This window comes from Eschrichtius robustus, chromosome 21 (assembly GCF_028021215.1).
Source record: "Eschrichtius robustus isolate mEscRob2 chromosome 21, mEscRob2.pri, whole genome shotgun sequence".
Lineage (NCBI taxonomy): Eukaryota > Metazoa > Chordata > Mammalia > Artiodactyla > Eschrichtiidae > Eschrichtius > Eschrichtius robustus.
In genome coordinates, this window is record NC_090844.1 from 24,217,321 (window position 1) to 24,235,389 (window position 18,069).

The 18,069-nt window shown below is 35.8% G+C and overlaps 1 protein-coding gene and 1 non-coding gene across 2 annotated transcripts in view; one reads left to right on the forward strand and one right to left on the reverse strand.

Moving 5' to 3' along the window:
* GTF2E2 (general transcription factor IIE subunit 2) overlaps window positions 1–18,069 on the reverse strand; it is a 62,183-nt gene that overhangs the window by 30,562 nt on the left and 13,552 nt on the right. Inside the window, exons 3-5 of the mRNA XM_068532223.1 lie at window positions 9,077–9,168; window positions 3,187–3,294; window positions 1,397–1,579 (exon numbers count right to left, since the gene is read on the reverse strand). Of these exons, the coding sequence (XP_068388324.1) occupies window positions 1,397–1,579; window positions 3,187–3,294; window positions 9,077–9,168 (383 nt within the window). The remainder of the gene's footprint in view (window positions 1–1,396; window positions 1,580–3,186; window positions 3,295–9,076; window positions 9,169–18,069) is intronic.
* Window positions 9,729–9,835, forward strand: LOC137756141 (U6 spliceosomal RNA). The gene has a single exon (XR_011072195.1). It is a non-coding gene; the product is annotated as a U6 spliceosomal RNA (small nuclear RNA).

Below are 18,069 nucleotides of genomic sequence, written 5' to 3' on the forward strand. Positions count from 1 at the left end.
AATTACACTCAAGGATGTAATGTAAAATATGCTTGTAATGAATGGAAAAAAACCAAAAAACAAAATCTCAGAAGAGAAACAGAAACCTAAGAAAGAATGAAAAGGAAAGTCTAGATGGAACTTCCCTGGCGGTCCAGTGGTTAACACTCCGTGCTCAATCCCTGGTCAGGGAACTAGATCCCGCATGCCACAACTAAGACCCCGGTGCAGCCAAATAAATAAACATTGAAAAAAAAACAAAAAAACCTCTCTTGACGGGATTGTTAGAAAAAAAAAAAAAGCAAGGTCTACAACTGAAGATACAATCTATAAAGAATTAACCAATTGGGCTTAATAACAAATTGGAGGTAAAAAAGTCAGTACAATTAACAACAGATCAATACAACAACAACAACAAAGTCCAAAAGCAAGCGTGCACGCGCACACACAGCCTAAGGGACTTGTGGGACAATACCAAAAAGGCTAACGTGTGTAATTGAATTACCAAGAAGTAGAGAAAGAAGCAAGTTTTCTCCACAGGTAGCAAGAAGAATGAACCTGCTTACAGGTTAGCATCAATCGTTAGCAATTTTGAATAACAGAGACTCGCAGCCTTCCCGAGAGAGTTGAAAATTTAAACAGGAAATGTAAACTCTATCACTTTTACTGATAGCCCCTTTAGGAATTCGAAACAACCAAATTATAAATGTTCTTGTGGGGGTTTTTTTTATGTTTTTGTTTTTTTTTTTTAATTTTTTATTTATTATTTTTATTTTTGGCTGTGTTGGGTCTTCGTTTCTGTGCGAGGGCTTTCTCCAGTTGCGGCAAGTGGGGGCCACTCTTCATCGCGGCGCACGGGCCTCTATCGCAGCCTCTCTTGTTGCGGAGCACAGGCTCCAGACACTCAGGCTCAGTAGTTGTGGCTCACGGGCCCAGTTGCTCCGCGGCATGTGGGATCTTCCCAGGCCAGGGCTCGAACCCGTGTCCCCTGCATTGGCAGGCAGATTCTCAACCACTGCGCCACCAGGGAAGTCCTGTTCTTGTGTTTTAATGCCTCTGTTTCCCTCAGGTTAGCAATGTACAAAAGCATTGTTGAAGGAGTTCTTAAATACAAACATAACAACTTATAAGAAAAAGACTAATGTCTTTGAGGAAATCTTTCCAGAAATATTTTGAAGAATCAATCATACACAACAACACAAAAGGGAGCTGTCAAAGTTCCACAAAAATGGTTATGCTCTGTCCTGCTCTACAGCACAAAACACAAATCTCAAATCTTTAATTTGCTTGTAACAACCCCAAGTATATATGATGGAGGAGGTTTTAAAAATAACTTTTTAAGTCATGATATTTTTTAAAACCAAAAGACATTATTAATTCAAATTATATTAAGGCATAGAAAGAAAAGAGAGGTTACCTTGACAGCTTTCTGGGAATTGGGCAGTCCTTCCTCAATGTCTTCTAAAAGAATTCCTCCTAAGCCTCGCTGGTCATGCTTATCTAAAAGCCTAAGTAGGGCCTTCTTATCTTTCAAGTTGTACTTGGGCTTGAAGGCATACTTTCCATCTACTACTTCAATTTTGGGATTATTGACTAATGCCTGTAACAGTGACACAAGTTGGACATATTAACAAAAGGAAATACCATATATACATTATTTAATTCTACCAATTATTAAAAAACCACAATACTCGTATTAGAGTGGCAAACTAAAAGTATCCTGTGGATATCAACAGATCTAAAATACCGGACATCCAGGATGCAAAACAACAGGCAGAGACCAGCATGGTGCTCATTTTTTATAAAAGAAACTGTTTATTATTTTATATACATTCTTTGGATGAGAAAGAAACCACTTTATTACAACTGCTTTGAAGAACGCTGTACCCATATTCTTTCGGAAGACAAAAGAGGTAAGGATCAATAAAACACCTATTAACATCACCAGACAAAGTGAAGTGGGTACTGCCTACCCCACCCTCAAAGTATAGTTTATCACACATCGGGATTATAATGTGAGAAACATTACCCTGGGATGAAAATACCAATAGTCAGCCTGCTCCGCACGGTATCAAATGGCACCAGCAGCTGTGGAAGGAACTGAAAAGGACCAGGCTAGTGTGTGTAAGAAATTTACCTATAACGCTGTCAGCTGAGATTGAAACTGAGTAGGAATGCAGAAATTACTGAATATAATTATGTTTCTAGTCAGTCCTGTTGTATAGCTAGTATCAGAAGGAAAGCTCTTCAAGAAAGAGCAACCCTATTAATTTTCTTCTACAGCTGCCAGCCTGATCCTGAAAGGATAAAGAGAAGAAACACAGAAAGAAGAAAGGAGGGAGAACAGAATAGTAACTACAATAAACTTTACCTAATGTGGGTAGTCCATGAAATTTCAAGATTAGGTAAAGCATCAAAATTTAAATGTGGATTACCACCATTTGTATATCACTAATATAATGAGCTACAATGATACTAACTGGTTCATTTTACATTACTAAAATCAAGAACAATATTTGCTCGATAAAATAAATTAAATTATATTTTAGGAAGTTTACATTTGGTCTTTAGAATCAGCACTGGTCCTAGAAAGTTGTCCTATTAAATTGTCATTTCATACTTACACAGAAAAGAGACAAATATCTCAATTTTTAAAGTGCTACTCATTTCCAAATTAGCGTGGTCACTGATGGTTGGGGATTCCTTTTCTTCCAACGTTGTGTGGAACATATATACAATGTTCATGATTATTTTTCCAAGTAATCTGCTAGAGGCAGTAACGTCACTATCAAATCATAATAGCAGTAGCGGTGTAACAAGTATCTTGCTTAACAAAATATCTTGCTTTCCCTATAATACCTCATGCATTAAATGTCCTAAAACATAGAAACAATACAACTTGCCAACATGTACATTATAAATTTAGCAATTCAAAAGAAGCATCAATTATTCTGTAAAAAGTTAAAAATTGGTACAATGACTGACTTCTTTATAACTTTTATGCTCAAGTCTTTGACATTTTTAAATAGATACATAAGGTTATATGAAAACAAGTCAATCCCAAAATGTGTATGTTTAAAGAACAAAAACCCTACACCAATTCTTTTAAGAAAAAGCAAAAATAATTATCATATTTCAGGATATGAAAACCCTAGTTACAACAAATTTTTTTTTTTTTTTTTTACAATAATTTAAGCCTATTCTTACCTCAGTCATTAGCCATTGTTTCTGCTTGAGTCCAATATCTAAATGTTGTGTCTCATCCAAAATTTCTTCTAAAGTAAGAGGATGTGTATCTCCTCGCTGATGCCGTGTCTATTGCGGCAAGAAACTGTTATTAGAAGACAGGTTTTTTTAATGATTTTTTTTGGCGGGGAGGCAGGGGGCACGCTGTGCAACTTGTGGGATTTTATTTCCCTGACCAGGGATTGAACCCAGGCCCTCAGCAGTGAAAGGACAGAGTCTTAACCACTGGACTGCAAGGGAATTCCCTGGAAGACAGTTTTAAAATGCTAGCTGCATTAAATAATAGTTACCAGTAAATTAATCTTTTCAGGAATGCAGAATGTGTATTATTTAAGGCAGTACAATTATAGTGATGAAGAGAATAGACTATAAAATCATACAGAACCAAGTTCAAACTTGTAGCTATATAAAATCAAATGACAAACTGAGAAAAAATATTTGCAATTCATATCACAAGGAGTTAGCCTTCCTAATATTTTAACAGGTCCAAAAACCTAACAAGAAAATGACCCAATGACAGGAACACAAAAAGCACAAAAAAAAGAGATGCAAATGACCTTAGACATAGGAAAAGATACTCAACTTCCACGAAGGTATTTCTTATCACACCGGCAAAATTCCATGTTGGACAACTCTATTGGTGAGGCTGTAAGGAAACAGGCCCTCTCACACACTGCTGGTAAGAATGCAAATTGATACAGAGGGAACTCCTACAGAGGGAATCTGGCAATATAAATGCATTGAAACCCCTGACCCAGCAAGTCGGCTTCTAGGAATTTACCTTACAGATAAACCACAAAGTAGAAAAGCCGCATTGTTGTAAAAGGAAAATTAGAAACATTAGTTGTATTAAGACGTACTATTAGAACTATTACAACACTAAGTTGTATTAGAAACAACTCAAGTGGCCATCAATAGAGGAATGATCAAATAAACTACAGCACATCTATGCTACTATACAGATGTTAAAAAAAGAAAATACAGATGTTCCCTATGTGCTAATTTGGAAAGATGTCCAGGACAAACTATTAAGTTAAAAAACATATGTAAGTGGCACAGTGGTGTGCATCAGAATCACCTGAAGGAAGGGCTTGTGAAAACACAGACTGCTGAGCTGCACTCCCAGAGTTTCAGATCAGTAGATCTAGGAAGGGGCCCAAGAATTTGCACTTCTTACAAATTCCCGGGAGATGCTGATGCCTTTGGCTGGAGAATGACACATTGAGAACCACTGAGCTAGGCTAAACCAAACTAACCAAATTTTTCAACATGATTTTTTACATAACTGAGACACAACCACATAAAGGGATAATAGTGAGATCAAGAGAAAAATCATTCCACCAAAAACAAAGTGCACCATTGATTTGTCATCTTAGAACTAGAGCAGTGTCCCATATGGACCTAACCGTATCTCTTGAACCTTCTCCATATAATTTCTACATAATTCTCATTGAGCAATTAAAGAGCTCTTCCATCAGTAAATGAATAAACTATGAGGAGTATTTTGTGTTGCCTTTTTCCTTTCTTTCTGAGTTCTTGGTTTTATCAGCTCTTCAAAAAGGGTACACAAGGGGCAGCTGAAGACTTTCCAAGAATCAGTTTACAGATCATCTTCCGAATGTACTCTTTCCCTTTCAAAACAGGCCTGCCCCCTTTCCACAAAAAAAAAAAAAAAAAAAAAAAGGTATAACTCTCACCTCCACCCAGAATTTATACTGCAATGCCCGGAGCTATATTAAACTCCAGGGACTCAAACAAAAGGTCAGGTCAAAAAAATATTGTTTTGGGGAAGCCTTCATAAATGATAAATCAAGGTATCAAACTATCCACTATAGATGGGGCTTCTTGTCTCTTCCAGTCCTAAATATTTTTCTAGGAGTTAAAAATAGGATATTTTTGCCCTTGCTATGACATTCTAAATTCTGATGAACTACAGTTTGTGGGCAATTGAGAGCTGTTCCCTTTAAACAACTCTGTCTCTTCCATCCCCACACACCCCACCTCCATGCCATACTGTCCAAGAATGCATCGCTCTTAAGGGAGAATCTCCAAATAAAGGGAACGCTGGTAAGAAGTATCTAATGATAAATATAGAATTTTTCAGGTATTTTCATATAAGTAATTCTCTTCAGCAATTCTCAAAATCCATTCCTTGAATATTTATTAGCCAGAAGAAAAAGCACATTTAAAGAACTGAAGCAGTATTAATAAAGGAGGCTGATTCTTTTAAATATAACAAATATTTTCTCGGACTACCAAAATGTTCAAATCATGCTACATAAAACCCATAGACAAAAACCGCATAGGAACTGTTTTAGACCGAGGGTGCATTATTCAATGTGGTAGTTAAAACCTACTTTATCAAATCATATCATGAAATTTTCATTCTAATTAGTCAATTCTCATTACGTTTTAAATATTTAATATTTCTACCTCCTATTAAAAAAATAAGTCATAGTTAGCTGTAAAACCAATTCATTTTTAGCAATAGGTATCCTTCCCCTTCATTAATCACCCCAAGATAAAATCTACAGTTATTTCTGAATCATTCCCTTTTATTTATATCTAAAAGCTGAATATCAGAGATGGAAGATACAAGCACACGCATTTAGAAAAGGAATAACACACTGTTTAACACACCCTTGCTTCATAAACATTTGATTATTTATAATGATGCAATGTTACACGATGGTAAACTGCGTATTTATTTTTTAAATTATATAAAAATGGAAAAATTCATTCTTTTTGATCCTTATAATTTTAATCTCAACTACCTTAGTAGTAACTGTTAGTATTCATTCCATACTATATTTCTCAGTGATTTTTATATTACTTAAAATATGATAAAAAAATAAGTTTGGTATATCTGGTTGGTCTGACAATGGAGACTAGCTTTGTTAACCAGAAAATAATTTCCATAAACTGAGTATGCTAAACCTTCAACCTGACAGTTTTGGCAAAAATATACTTATACACCTAAGATAAAAGTATTTCATCAAAAAAAATTGCACTGGCAAAGGTGTGTTGAAACTAGTATTTTTATTTTCTCAACTGCTTCTGAATGTATCAGATTAACGAAAGTACCGATATGGGGAAGAAGAGGAAGCTGATATAATTAGACATTTACTGAGTCTTGGTAAAACCTTTTTGATACACTTCCTAGAAACTAGATGGTTAAGGACCAGGTAACAAATCCTCTGGCAAGTTAGGTGATTCCCATTCTTTTACTTTCAACAAAACTGAAGAAGGACCTAACAGAACTGTCAAATGATAAATGTTTGATGATAAATCACCACGTAATTTCTGGCATACAACTTGGAAGGTTTTGCTATCACAAAATTTCTATTAGAATGAACTTATTTATATGAACATTTATTTCTCAGCACTTAAACCTACAAGATCTCAAAATAAGACCAGAAATTGGTGCCAAATCCTGTTTCATTCTATCAGTAAATAATATATTATCTCCAGATACAAGAACCACTGGAGAGATAAGACAGCTCCATTTATTTCATTAAAAATGGATTTCTGTTGCATAACTATTACATACAAAGTGAACTTTAATCAAAATTTTAATATATTTATGTTATTCTAATCAGCTATTTGGTAATAGTAATTATAATGACAGCTCAAACCAGAAAATATTTAGAGCCTTATGGTTATAGGGAAAACATTCCTAATTTCAATTTATATACATATTAGTGTGACAAAGGAGTTTGACAGATGATCAACAGAAGATTTCCAAACACTAAAATACATAACATTAGGATAAAATTCAGTGGGAGTAACAGAACTGACATACAAGTTGAAAGGAAAATAATTAAAATTTCCAACCATTAAAGTCTGTTTTCATATTTTTAAAAAATGGCATTTAGATTCCCTTAGATAAATTTAAGAGTGCTGTATTTTACTGAAATATTACAATATGCCAGAAATTTCATCCTGTGTCACTATTTAGACTTTTGTTAAAACATAAATAGACTCACAGACATAGAAAACAAACTTATGGTTACCAAAGGGGGAAGGGGGGAGGTTTGAGGAGTTTGGGATCAACAGCTACACACTACTATATATAAAATAGATAAGCAAGGACCTACTGTATAGCACAGGGAACTATATTCAATATCTTGTAATAACCTATAATGGAAAAGAATCTGAAAAAGAATATACATATATGTATACCTGAATCACTTTGCTGTACACCTGAAACTAACACAACATTGTAAATCAACTATACTTCAATTAAAAAAAAACCTTTTGCTGAAAAATTACACTTATCAATTTAAATATGTGCAAAGGGACACACAGTTTTTCAAAATTGTTTCAGGGAACACATGAGTAAAAATTTGAAGATAGTTGTCATAGATTAACAAAGCAATAAGGGTCTCTAGATAAATGAAAACTGTTTTTAGTAGAGTAGCAAAAACATGACATTTAAATGTCAGTCTCCCTCAAAAGACTGACAGCCTCGAGGGCATACATTTCATCTGGGTATTCATACCATTCGTGCCATAATAGCAGATAGTAGGTTTTAGTATTGCTTACCACGTGGGGGAATGGATGGATGGAATGAAAGGTAAATGCCTAAGTGTCAGAGTATATTATTTGATAATGAGAAATTATAAACTAACACATTTCTACCAGAAATCAAATACAAACCACAGATTTCAGATATAGCTAGACAGACACCGCGTCTCTTAAATTACAAAAGAAAAGACTTCACATAAAATTTGATTTATATACTAAGGAATAGCTGAAATTTGAAATAATAACAAATACAGTACTTTCTTTGACTTTTTTTTCAAGAGCTACAACTAGTAACTAAATGGGAATAAGAGTTTGGCAGACAAAGGGGGTAAATCTGAAATCACTTAGCCATTTTAGCTATAAATGAAATTTCACTTTCATAAATTAAGTTAGGGTTCAGAATCCTTAGTAAAGCCAAAATGTCATACCATCAAAACTTCAAAATTGGGGCTTCCCTGGTGGCACAGTGGTTAACAATCTGCCTGCCAATGCAAGGGACACGGGTTCGAGCCCTGGCCCGGGAAGATCCCACATGCCACGGAGCCACTAAGCCCATGCGCCACAACTACGGAGCCTGAGCTCTAGAGCCCGCAAGCCACAAGTACTGGGCCCACATGCCACAACTACTGAAGCGTGCGCGCCTAGAGCCCGTGCTCCGCAACAAGAGAAGCCACGACAATGAGAAGCCCACACACAGCAACGAAGATCCAACACAGCCAAAAATAAATAAATAAATTTATTAAAAAAAACTTCAAAATTTACTTCAAAAAATACTAAATCTCCCATCAAACATTAAACTCCAATTCGTTTGTGAGTCAAAGTTTTTCTGAGACACTCAGTAATTCTCAAATTTTCTCCTCCAAGATGTAGAAAAGCCACCACCACCATCTGCCTGAACTATGTAGATTTTTACTTCTCACATCAATGGCAGTAATATCCTGTAAATCGTTCCCATTTTCTCATTGGTTTTGTCAACACGTATTGACTGATTAAGAGGTGACTGTATCTACTGCCTGAGCACAATTTTATTAAGTGAAATGGTGGGCTTAAACTGTGTACTTGAACTAATGTAACGTAATGTAAATCAAATACACTTAGATGACTCACTGCAATGCTAACTTGATATAATGTAAAAGGCTTCAGGCAGTAAATCTTTTTTTTTTTTTTTTTACAGTTTTGAGGTATAATAGGTATAAATGACACATATTGAAACATACAATTTGATAAATTTTGACATGTATATACAAATTTACTTCTGAAAATTCCAATCCCCTTCTTCTGCCAGAAGTCAACAGAATTTCTGTTGGTTGAGAAAAGTACTTACCTTCATGTAATTCACAATCTTAGCAAGAACACCAAACTTATATCCAGAGCTTCCTGATAGAGCTTTCAAGTTAAATGATCCATTGCTATGATCTGAAAATGAGGTTCAAAAAGCAATTATAACATTTTCATATTAGATGTGATTACTGACTTTTAAGCAACTAAGATGATTTTAACTCTGGTAAAATATTTCTTGTTTTGGAGTCTTCCTATCTAGTAAATTCTACCCTATAAAATTTTGGTGACAAATTCAAAATCCTTGCATGCATAATAACTATTTTCTCACCAAGGATGGAAGCAAAGTATAAATAATTCAAAATACATTTCTTTTATAAGCACCTTTATCTCACCCTTTCCTTAAGTCTGATTAGATTTCCACCATAATTAAAAGCAAGGCTTTTTAAACAAGAGGACAATACAAATCTCAATCTGATCCATAGTGCTTTTCTAACAACCTTAAAAACCATAAGAAGTGAGTGGATTACTTCTAAGGGATAAAAAGTTCAATTTATCACCAATGACATCAATTTCTGCTTATCAACTTAAAAAAAAATAAATGGGTATTGATTAATGGGAATTAATAAAAAGTATGATACGATAACTATTTTAAGGGAAATTTTAAAGATATATTAGGAATTAAAAAAATAAGCACTGTGCTCGCTTTGGCAGCACATATACTAAAATTGGAACAATACAGAGAAGATTAGCATGGCCCCTGCGCAAGGATGACACACAAATTTGTGAAGCATTCCATATTTTTACCGAAGTGTCCATCAACAGATGAATGGATAAAGAAGATGTGGCACATATATACAATGGAATATTACTCAGCCATAAAAAGAAACGAAATTGAGTTATTTGTAGTGAGGTGAATGGACCTAGAGTCTGTCATACAGAGTAAAGTAAGTCAGAAAGAGAAAAACAAATACCGTATGCTAACACATATATACGGAATCTAAAAAAAAAAATGGTTATGAAGAACCTAGGGGCAGGACAGGAATAAAGATGCAGATGTAGAGAATGGATTTGAGGACACGGGGAGGGGGAAGGGTAAGCTGGGACAAAGTGAGAGGGTGGCATGGACATATATATACTACCAAATGTAAAACAGATAGCTAGTGGGAAGCAGCCGCATAGCACAGGGAGATCAGCTCAGTGCTCTGTGACCACCTAGAGGGGTGGGATAGGGAGGGTGGGAGGGAGACGCAAAAGGGAGGAGATATGGGGATATATGTATATGTATAGCTGATTCACTTTGTTATAGAGCAGAAACTAACACACCATTGTAAAGCAATTATATTCCAATAAAGATGTTAAAAAAAAAAAAAACACACACACATAAGCACTGCCACTGCATAAACATGGATACTTAAAAAGGATGACAGCATGAAACAAGGAGCAATCTACATAGAAAGATCATTTGGTTCAGAACATATACCATTCTGTTGCATATTTACAGGCAGAAATCCTAATGCTACCATTGCATCACAAATGCATTCTATTAGTCATAGGCAGGAAGAGTAAAAAAAAAGTCACTGTAAATACCAGGAAGACATTTCAGAAGTACACATTTTATTAGCCAGGCATCAGATCAGATATTATAAAGTTCCCATGTGGCTGATCCACAAAGGAAGAGGTTAAATAAAAGGGGGGAGAGTCCATTTCTGGCACCAGTTTGGTAATAATAATTTAAATAAAAGAATGCATTAGAATAACAAGTCAAATGTAACAACTGTCAGAGATCCACAGGAACAGCTTCTAGAAGGCAACATAATATTCCTTTGAGATCAGTTAGTGAAAAGGCTTTACTGAATGATTTTTTGAGACCTCATACACAATTTTCCTTTAAAAATAACTCTGTTACAATTTTAATAATATAATAATTGACACATTAAAGCCTTCTTTACTATGTTTTCAAAAACAGCAATATTAAGAATGCCTTACGGGGACTTCCTTGGTGATCCAGTGGTAAAGAATCCCCCTTCCTATGCAGGGGACTCGGGTTCCATCCCTGGTCAGAGAACTAGGATTCCCACATGCCGTGGGGCAACTAAGCCCACGTGCCACAAACTACAGAGCCCACACGCTCTGGAGCCTGCATGCCACCACTAGAGAGAAAACCCACACACCACAACTAGAGAGAAGCCCACGCGCCACAACGAAGAGCCTGCATGCCACAGCTAAGACCCAACACAGCCATAAATAAATAAACAAACAAACAAACAAATAATAAAACTCTGTTCCCTTGGCAAAATTCTAAAAAAAACCAAAAAACAAAGAATGCCTTACAGGTGTGTTTTCACATTTACTATTTCAATTATGAAATACTTCCTACACGGTTCATTTTCCCAAGGTTTCGGGAAACTCATAATGATAATAGTAACTAACATTTACTGAACACCTACTATTGCCAAGACCTGTGCTAAATGATTTTCCCATTTAATCCCTCCCAAAAATCCTATTTAGGAGGTTTTACTGTCTCATTTTAAACCTAAGAAAGCTCAGAGTAATAAGTGGCAGAGTAAAGATTCAAATCCAGTTGTAAACTCTGATATGTCTTGTATAAGAATCATTAACTAATATTTAACACAGGTTATTCCACCTCAAACTGGATATTTTGTCACAGTACAGAAATTCATAAATGCATATTTAGGGAATTCTTGTTTAACTTTAGGAAAATAATACTACGTTTATCCTACACTACTAAATAAACAACTAGCTGGAAAGACTATAAATAACAGTTAAGGACAATATGCTAAGGATAAGCACCACGCAAATGGTCAATCATGAAGCACATACAGTTTTGTTTACCATAAGGCCTCCAGCGTTTAACTCAATGCCAGGCACAGTCAACAATAAATATTAATTGACTGAATGAATGAATATAATAAGAATGTTTCCACATACCCCTTTATTGGCCCTAGAAACAAATGTGCCAATTATCCATAATTTTAAAAAATAAGTCTGCACAGCAAGCATTTACCCAGTCTGCTGTTGTTCTAGTAGCCACTCCCATAAATAAAAACCTTGACTGTTAAGCTTAGACCACAACTCTAATACACCATAAGAAAATCATTCTATCTCTACACATCCAACTGAGGATTCTTTTGCAACTTAACTTTCACAGACTGCTTTTTTAACACAGGTGGTGTACCTACCAAAACTTACCCTTCTCCCAAATAGTAGAGATAAAAACCTTATTTCCTTTCTTCTTCCTCAGAATTTCATCTAAATCAAACCACCACATGGAAATAATCACTTCCAGAGAGCAAGATTTATGTAAATAACAAGTATTAGAAAGAAGAGAAAGAAAATATCATTTAGGAGCTCTTATGCACACTTCATGAAGGAAACACCACGCTGGTAAACCTGGACTGTTTGTTTCCCAGGTTACTGCCTCTCTCGACATTATCTTCTAGCCCTAGCACTGAAATAATCACTGAAGGATCTGAAATCCTACAGCTAAGCACTATGGAATCATCAATTTGTTACTAACTCACAAATTCCTGTGCAGAAATTTAGCTTAAAGACAAAAAAAATAAGGCCAAAATAAGGGGTGACAGTTGAGAACCCAGACGGCTCTATTCAAGTTTATGAATGATTTACTCCTAGGGTGGCAGGACTTAATGCAAATGCACGTAGAGGAAACCGTCAGCTGCATTGTGGTTCAACCAATAGAAGCACAGCTCCATCTTGGCTGTGCACTAGACTGCATTACAAACAGACGGATACCATCGCTTCAACTGCAGCCTTTCAGACAAGAGGTAGGTTATACGATCTTTTCATTTAATAATACATGTCCTTATGATACAATATAAATATTTTACCATAAAAACGAAGCAGAAAGCTTTGTTCCTACTAAAGACCCCAAAAAATGTATTCATTTCATTGTTTGGTAGGATTTTTATTATGAAAATATGAAGACTATCTTTGCTATTTGATAAGCACCCTTACCATCTGTGCCTTAACAGAAAATCATTACATTTTCTATGAACCTAATCTATATCCAGACCTTAGAGTAAGCCATATGCATGTGATGTTAAGAGGTTACTTGCAAATTTCATCTTCTCTGAGCTATTTCATTTCAGCGGTTTGGTCTGTCTTAACAAAGGATTTTTCTTAAAGAAAAATCTAGACTAAAAGCAAATCCAGGACTAAAGCTTTCTGATTATATGTGCAAATTTAAAGCAGTTATTTATAAGAAAGTTTGCTGTATTTTAAGGAATATGAGAAAATAATTCAAAATTTTATTTGACTTTGAGTGTAGATGCAGAGAATGCCAATAAATTATCACATTGTGATTTGTATATAAAAATAAAAAGACCATAAAGGTACCATTACGTAGGCTGCATTATACTGTAACCAAAGAGACCATTTATAGAGCTTTAGGCTTTCATACATTTTCATTAAAATAATTCCCTACAGTCAAATTTTAAAGTCTCTATCACTGTAACATACAAATCATGCTATTAAATAAAAACCTTCTTAAGCAGTGTTTCATTTTTATATGCCACAAAAATACACACTTATCACACTATTTCTATATAATGTTAGTTATTCTTAAACTGAACTTAAAATAAATACACAGTAAGTCATTTTGATAAACTAAATTTTAAAATAAAAATATGCTCTAAGAAGAATTGGTTATGGGAGGAAGGAGGGTACCCTTCAAGGTAATAAGATTACTTTCATAGCTAACAGCAATCATTCATGCCTACTAAAAATTACTATTCAACTGCTGACCAAATTTCTAATTCTACAATATTAAAGCATGAAAAAATAATTATTTAGTAAATGCTAGAGTTCCAGGATATTACCTATATATACTGACCTAAAGATCCAACTTCTGTCCTTTTCTTTGCTGGTAAATCTATTTTAAATTTTAAAGGGTTTTTTTTTTTCATAATTTTTATTCCTTCTGTTTCTTAACCAGTGTTCTGCTAGCATGAGCAAAGTATCCCTTACAAAGCCCAAAGGTTGCTGTAAGAAGATATTAGATCTCTCCAAGTTCGGTACAATGTGGTTAATTGCCTAGAAAACATTCCTGCTTGCTATACGAAGTATGGGAGCTCAAAAAAAAGTCTCAGATCAAATAAAAATAACTTTGTCAAACAAAACAGTTAACTCATAACTCAAATTTCAGGTAAACTGTAGACAAAAACTCCTACCACCCACATTTTTTAAACATTATAATCAGCCTACATTTTACTGGCAATATATCTATAGTCAGTACAGATGGAGGCTCATTGCAGTTTAGCCAAACTGACTAAAGACATGGCCTAAGCCAGAAAGTTCCAGCGTTGGGTGCGTTGTTCTATATATAAAGGCTATTACGATTAATTGATCATATTTCAAAGTGATATGCTTAAATGCACTAGAGAATTCAATTCAAGGCCTTTTTCCACAAATAGAGCAAAGGCATAATTTTATTCTGATCTGGCAATTCAAGGTTCCAGAACAGTTCCAAGTCCTATCCCTGTAAATATTTCACTAGGGCCTTTTAAAATGGGAGGAAAAATAGGTGATGGGAATATATTAGAAAATAATAATAAACTAAAAATTATATATATGAAACTGTTCCTACTTTTTACTGTTTGCTCTCACTTTTCGTAAGGCATGTTACAGCATTTGCTTCACATAAATTTACATTTTAATTTCAAAAATAGTCTCAAAATACAAGAAAATCCTAACGATAAATGTCTTTCTACGTATCTAATTATGTCTAATTCATCAAAGCAAGATTTAGATTTTATCCTAAACTTAACACACAGAATTATTAGAGCTCTACCGTACTCTGAAAGAATAAACCACATTAAATTTAAGGTGGAAAATGAATCTATATTACAGGGTTTACTTTTTCCAGATATGCCCAGAAGCTAACTAAAAAGTGAATGTTTTGAGATGCTCATCAGTTATCAACACACTCACAAATGGCAAACTGTCATCATTCACAACATAAACCTGACATGTATATATACTCTTTCTGAAAACTGCTTAGATGCTCCTAGCAAAACTTACAAATACCCTTGGAAATGGCACATACTGCTATCCAGTCACTATCACAAGTATAATTATCATAAGCATATTTGTGTGTGGATAAAGTACACAGTCTAACCAAAGTCACAATTTACTAATCCTAATTTTTTAGAAGTAATCCAAACACAATAGATTATTAAAAACCAAAGGCAAGGAATACTTCTGGGTTTGAATAAATAATACATTCAAATGGTTCAAAAACCAAAGGACTATAACAAGGTACATCTTGACAAGTGTCACACACGTCCCTGTCTCCCGACTCTACTCTCCAACTCTCCAACCAACCCCACAAATAATGATTGTTATTAATTTCTGTATATCCCCAAGATTTTTGTGCAGATACAAGCAACTAAAAATATATATTATTTCCCTTTTTCCTCTATACACTGTCCTGCACTTTGTTTACTTAACAACATATCCTAGAAATCTTTCCATGTCACTACAGTCACCTCATTCATGCTTAACATCCGACTGTGTGAGTATACATTAATTTAACCAGAAGAATAGTTCATTGATGGGTACAAGTTAACTTCAAAGTAAGTGAATTTAGTTGTGTGTCTGTCTGCCTGCCCCCCTTCTTGCCTCCCCTTATCTCTCCCTTCCCATCTCTCCCCCTCCCTCCCTCTCACTCTATTTTTTTAGGAGCAAGGGGACCTGAAAAAATTTTAAGCAGTTCACTTGTACCTCAAAAATAAATAGAATATAAAGTTCCTTAAGCCAACTTTCTAATCATTCTAAAATTTCATTTTGAAACAGTAACTTACATTATTAGTCTTTACAATTTCTCCCCAGTCTTAAGAAGTCACCACGGGGCTTCCCTGGTGGCGCAGTGGTTGAGAATCTGCCTGCCAATGCAGGGGACACGGGTTCGCGCCCTGGTCTGGGAAGATTCCCACATGCCGCGGAGCAGCTAGGCCCGTGAGCCACAACTACTGAGCCTGCGCGCCTGGAGCCTGTGCTCCGCAACAAGAGAGGCCACGATAGTGAGAGGCCTGCGCACTGCGATGAAGAGTGGCCCCCACTCGCCGCAACTAGAGAAAGCCCTCGCACAGAAACGAAGACCCAACATAGCAATCAATCAATCAATCAATCAATAAATCTAAAAAAAAAAAAAAAAAAAAAAAAGAAGTCACCACAAATTTAAAAAGGCCTACTTATGGGACTTCCCTGGTGGTCCAGTGGTAAAGAATCTGCCTTCCAATGCAGGGGACGCAGGTTCGATCCCTGGTCAGGGAACTAAGATCCCACATGCCGCGGGGCAACTAATCCCGCATGCCACAACTACTGAGCCCGCACATCTCAACAAGAGAAAACCCGAACACCACAATTAGAGAGAAGCCCATGTGCCACAAAGACACGACACAGCCAAAAATAAAAATAACAATAAATGAAATAAATATTAAAATAAATAAAAATAAAAAGGCCTGCTCATAATAAATTAAAATACAAAGTAATAAATTCAGTATAATTTCAACCAGGTATGAGTTATAGATTTATACAGCCAATGTCTAGGATAAAAGAAAAAAATTACAAGTTTGATATGTTAGAGAGATAAGATTATAGGTGATGCTTTTTTTTTTAATTTATTTATTTTATTTATTTATTATTTTTGGCTGCGTTGGGTCTTCGTTGCTGCGTGCGGGCTTTCTCTAGTTGCGGCGAGCGGGGGCTACTCTTTGTTGCGGTGCGCGGGCTTCTCACTGCGGTGGCTTCTCTTTTTGCGGAGCACAGGCTCTAGGTGCGCGTGCTTCAGTAGTTGTGGCACACGGGCTTAGTTGCTCCGCAGGATGTGGGATCTTCCCGGACCAGGGCTCAAACCCGTGTCACCTGCATTGGCAGGCGGATTCTTAACCACTGCACCACCAGGGAAGTCCACAGGTGATGCTTTTAATTTTTATTTTAAATTGCTATAATGATATTTTTGATATCAATCATGAAATAGCAGTTTAAATTAACATTAATTAATATGGTAGATTAATTTCAGAGGCATAATGTGGAAATTACCTCACTCTACTCTCTCCTCCCTCCCCTACCATTGTTTCCCCTGCAATCAGTTCTAATGCCAGATTTAGAAGAGAAATCTTCAAAAGAAATTCCCAAATTTTAAAAAGGAATCAACCTGAAAGGCCTTAACAGAAAGTCTAAGGAATACTTTCATCAGTGCTGGAGAGGGCTAGGTTAGCCAAGGTAAAGTTATTAGACAGACCCTCAAGAAATTCTTCCTGTTCTTTACCTGCCCACATAAGTCACACGATCCCCCCGTTTCACCAAGGTCCTAATCTTCTTCCTCTCCCTCTCCTCTATTAGCTCTGCTTTTTTAAAAGCACCTGAAACTCATTCACACTGAAGTAAGAATAATTGTAACAATGTTTGTTACCCCTCCCAGGAGTATCTGCATTTTAGCAGTGCTAAAAATCCTACAGGAGTTCCAAAGCTGAACATTTTTCAGGCATTTGTGTGTCTGTGCACATGCATTCATGACACTACTCTATCAGCAAGCCTGGGTCAAAAAGGACTTAACTTTTGTCTCCGTTTGAGTTAGTTTCTATAGGTTACTTGACTATTTGTGTAAAAGGTGGTTAAGTTCAGAGGCGGCAACAATGCAGAGGTGGAGGGGCAGCCTACCAGGACTCCACACTGCACAAGCCCAATTTACACTGTATTCTACCTGAATGGCACCCACCCCACAACAAAACATGACTGGTGCTCCCCAGAGCTGTACAACGCAGCAGCCTGCTTTCTATAAGGGTGTGCTTGGAAGAGAAAAATTCAAAAGATAAAAGAGTAACTTTGCAAGGCTGGGTCTCTTGACATAGTTTGAAATACTGTAATGTAATGGGAAGTTACTCAAATACCTGTGTTCCAGACAATGCATTTTTGTATGTCCCAGAACAGAAGCAATTAATTCAATTACTGTCCATTAGTCTCTTGTCCCTCATTTCAAGATGAAGGGTGACC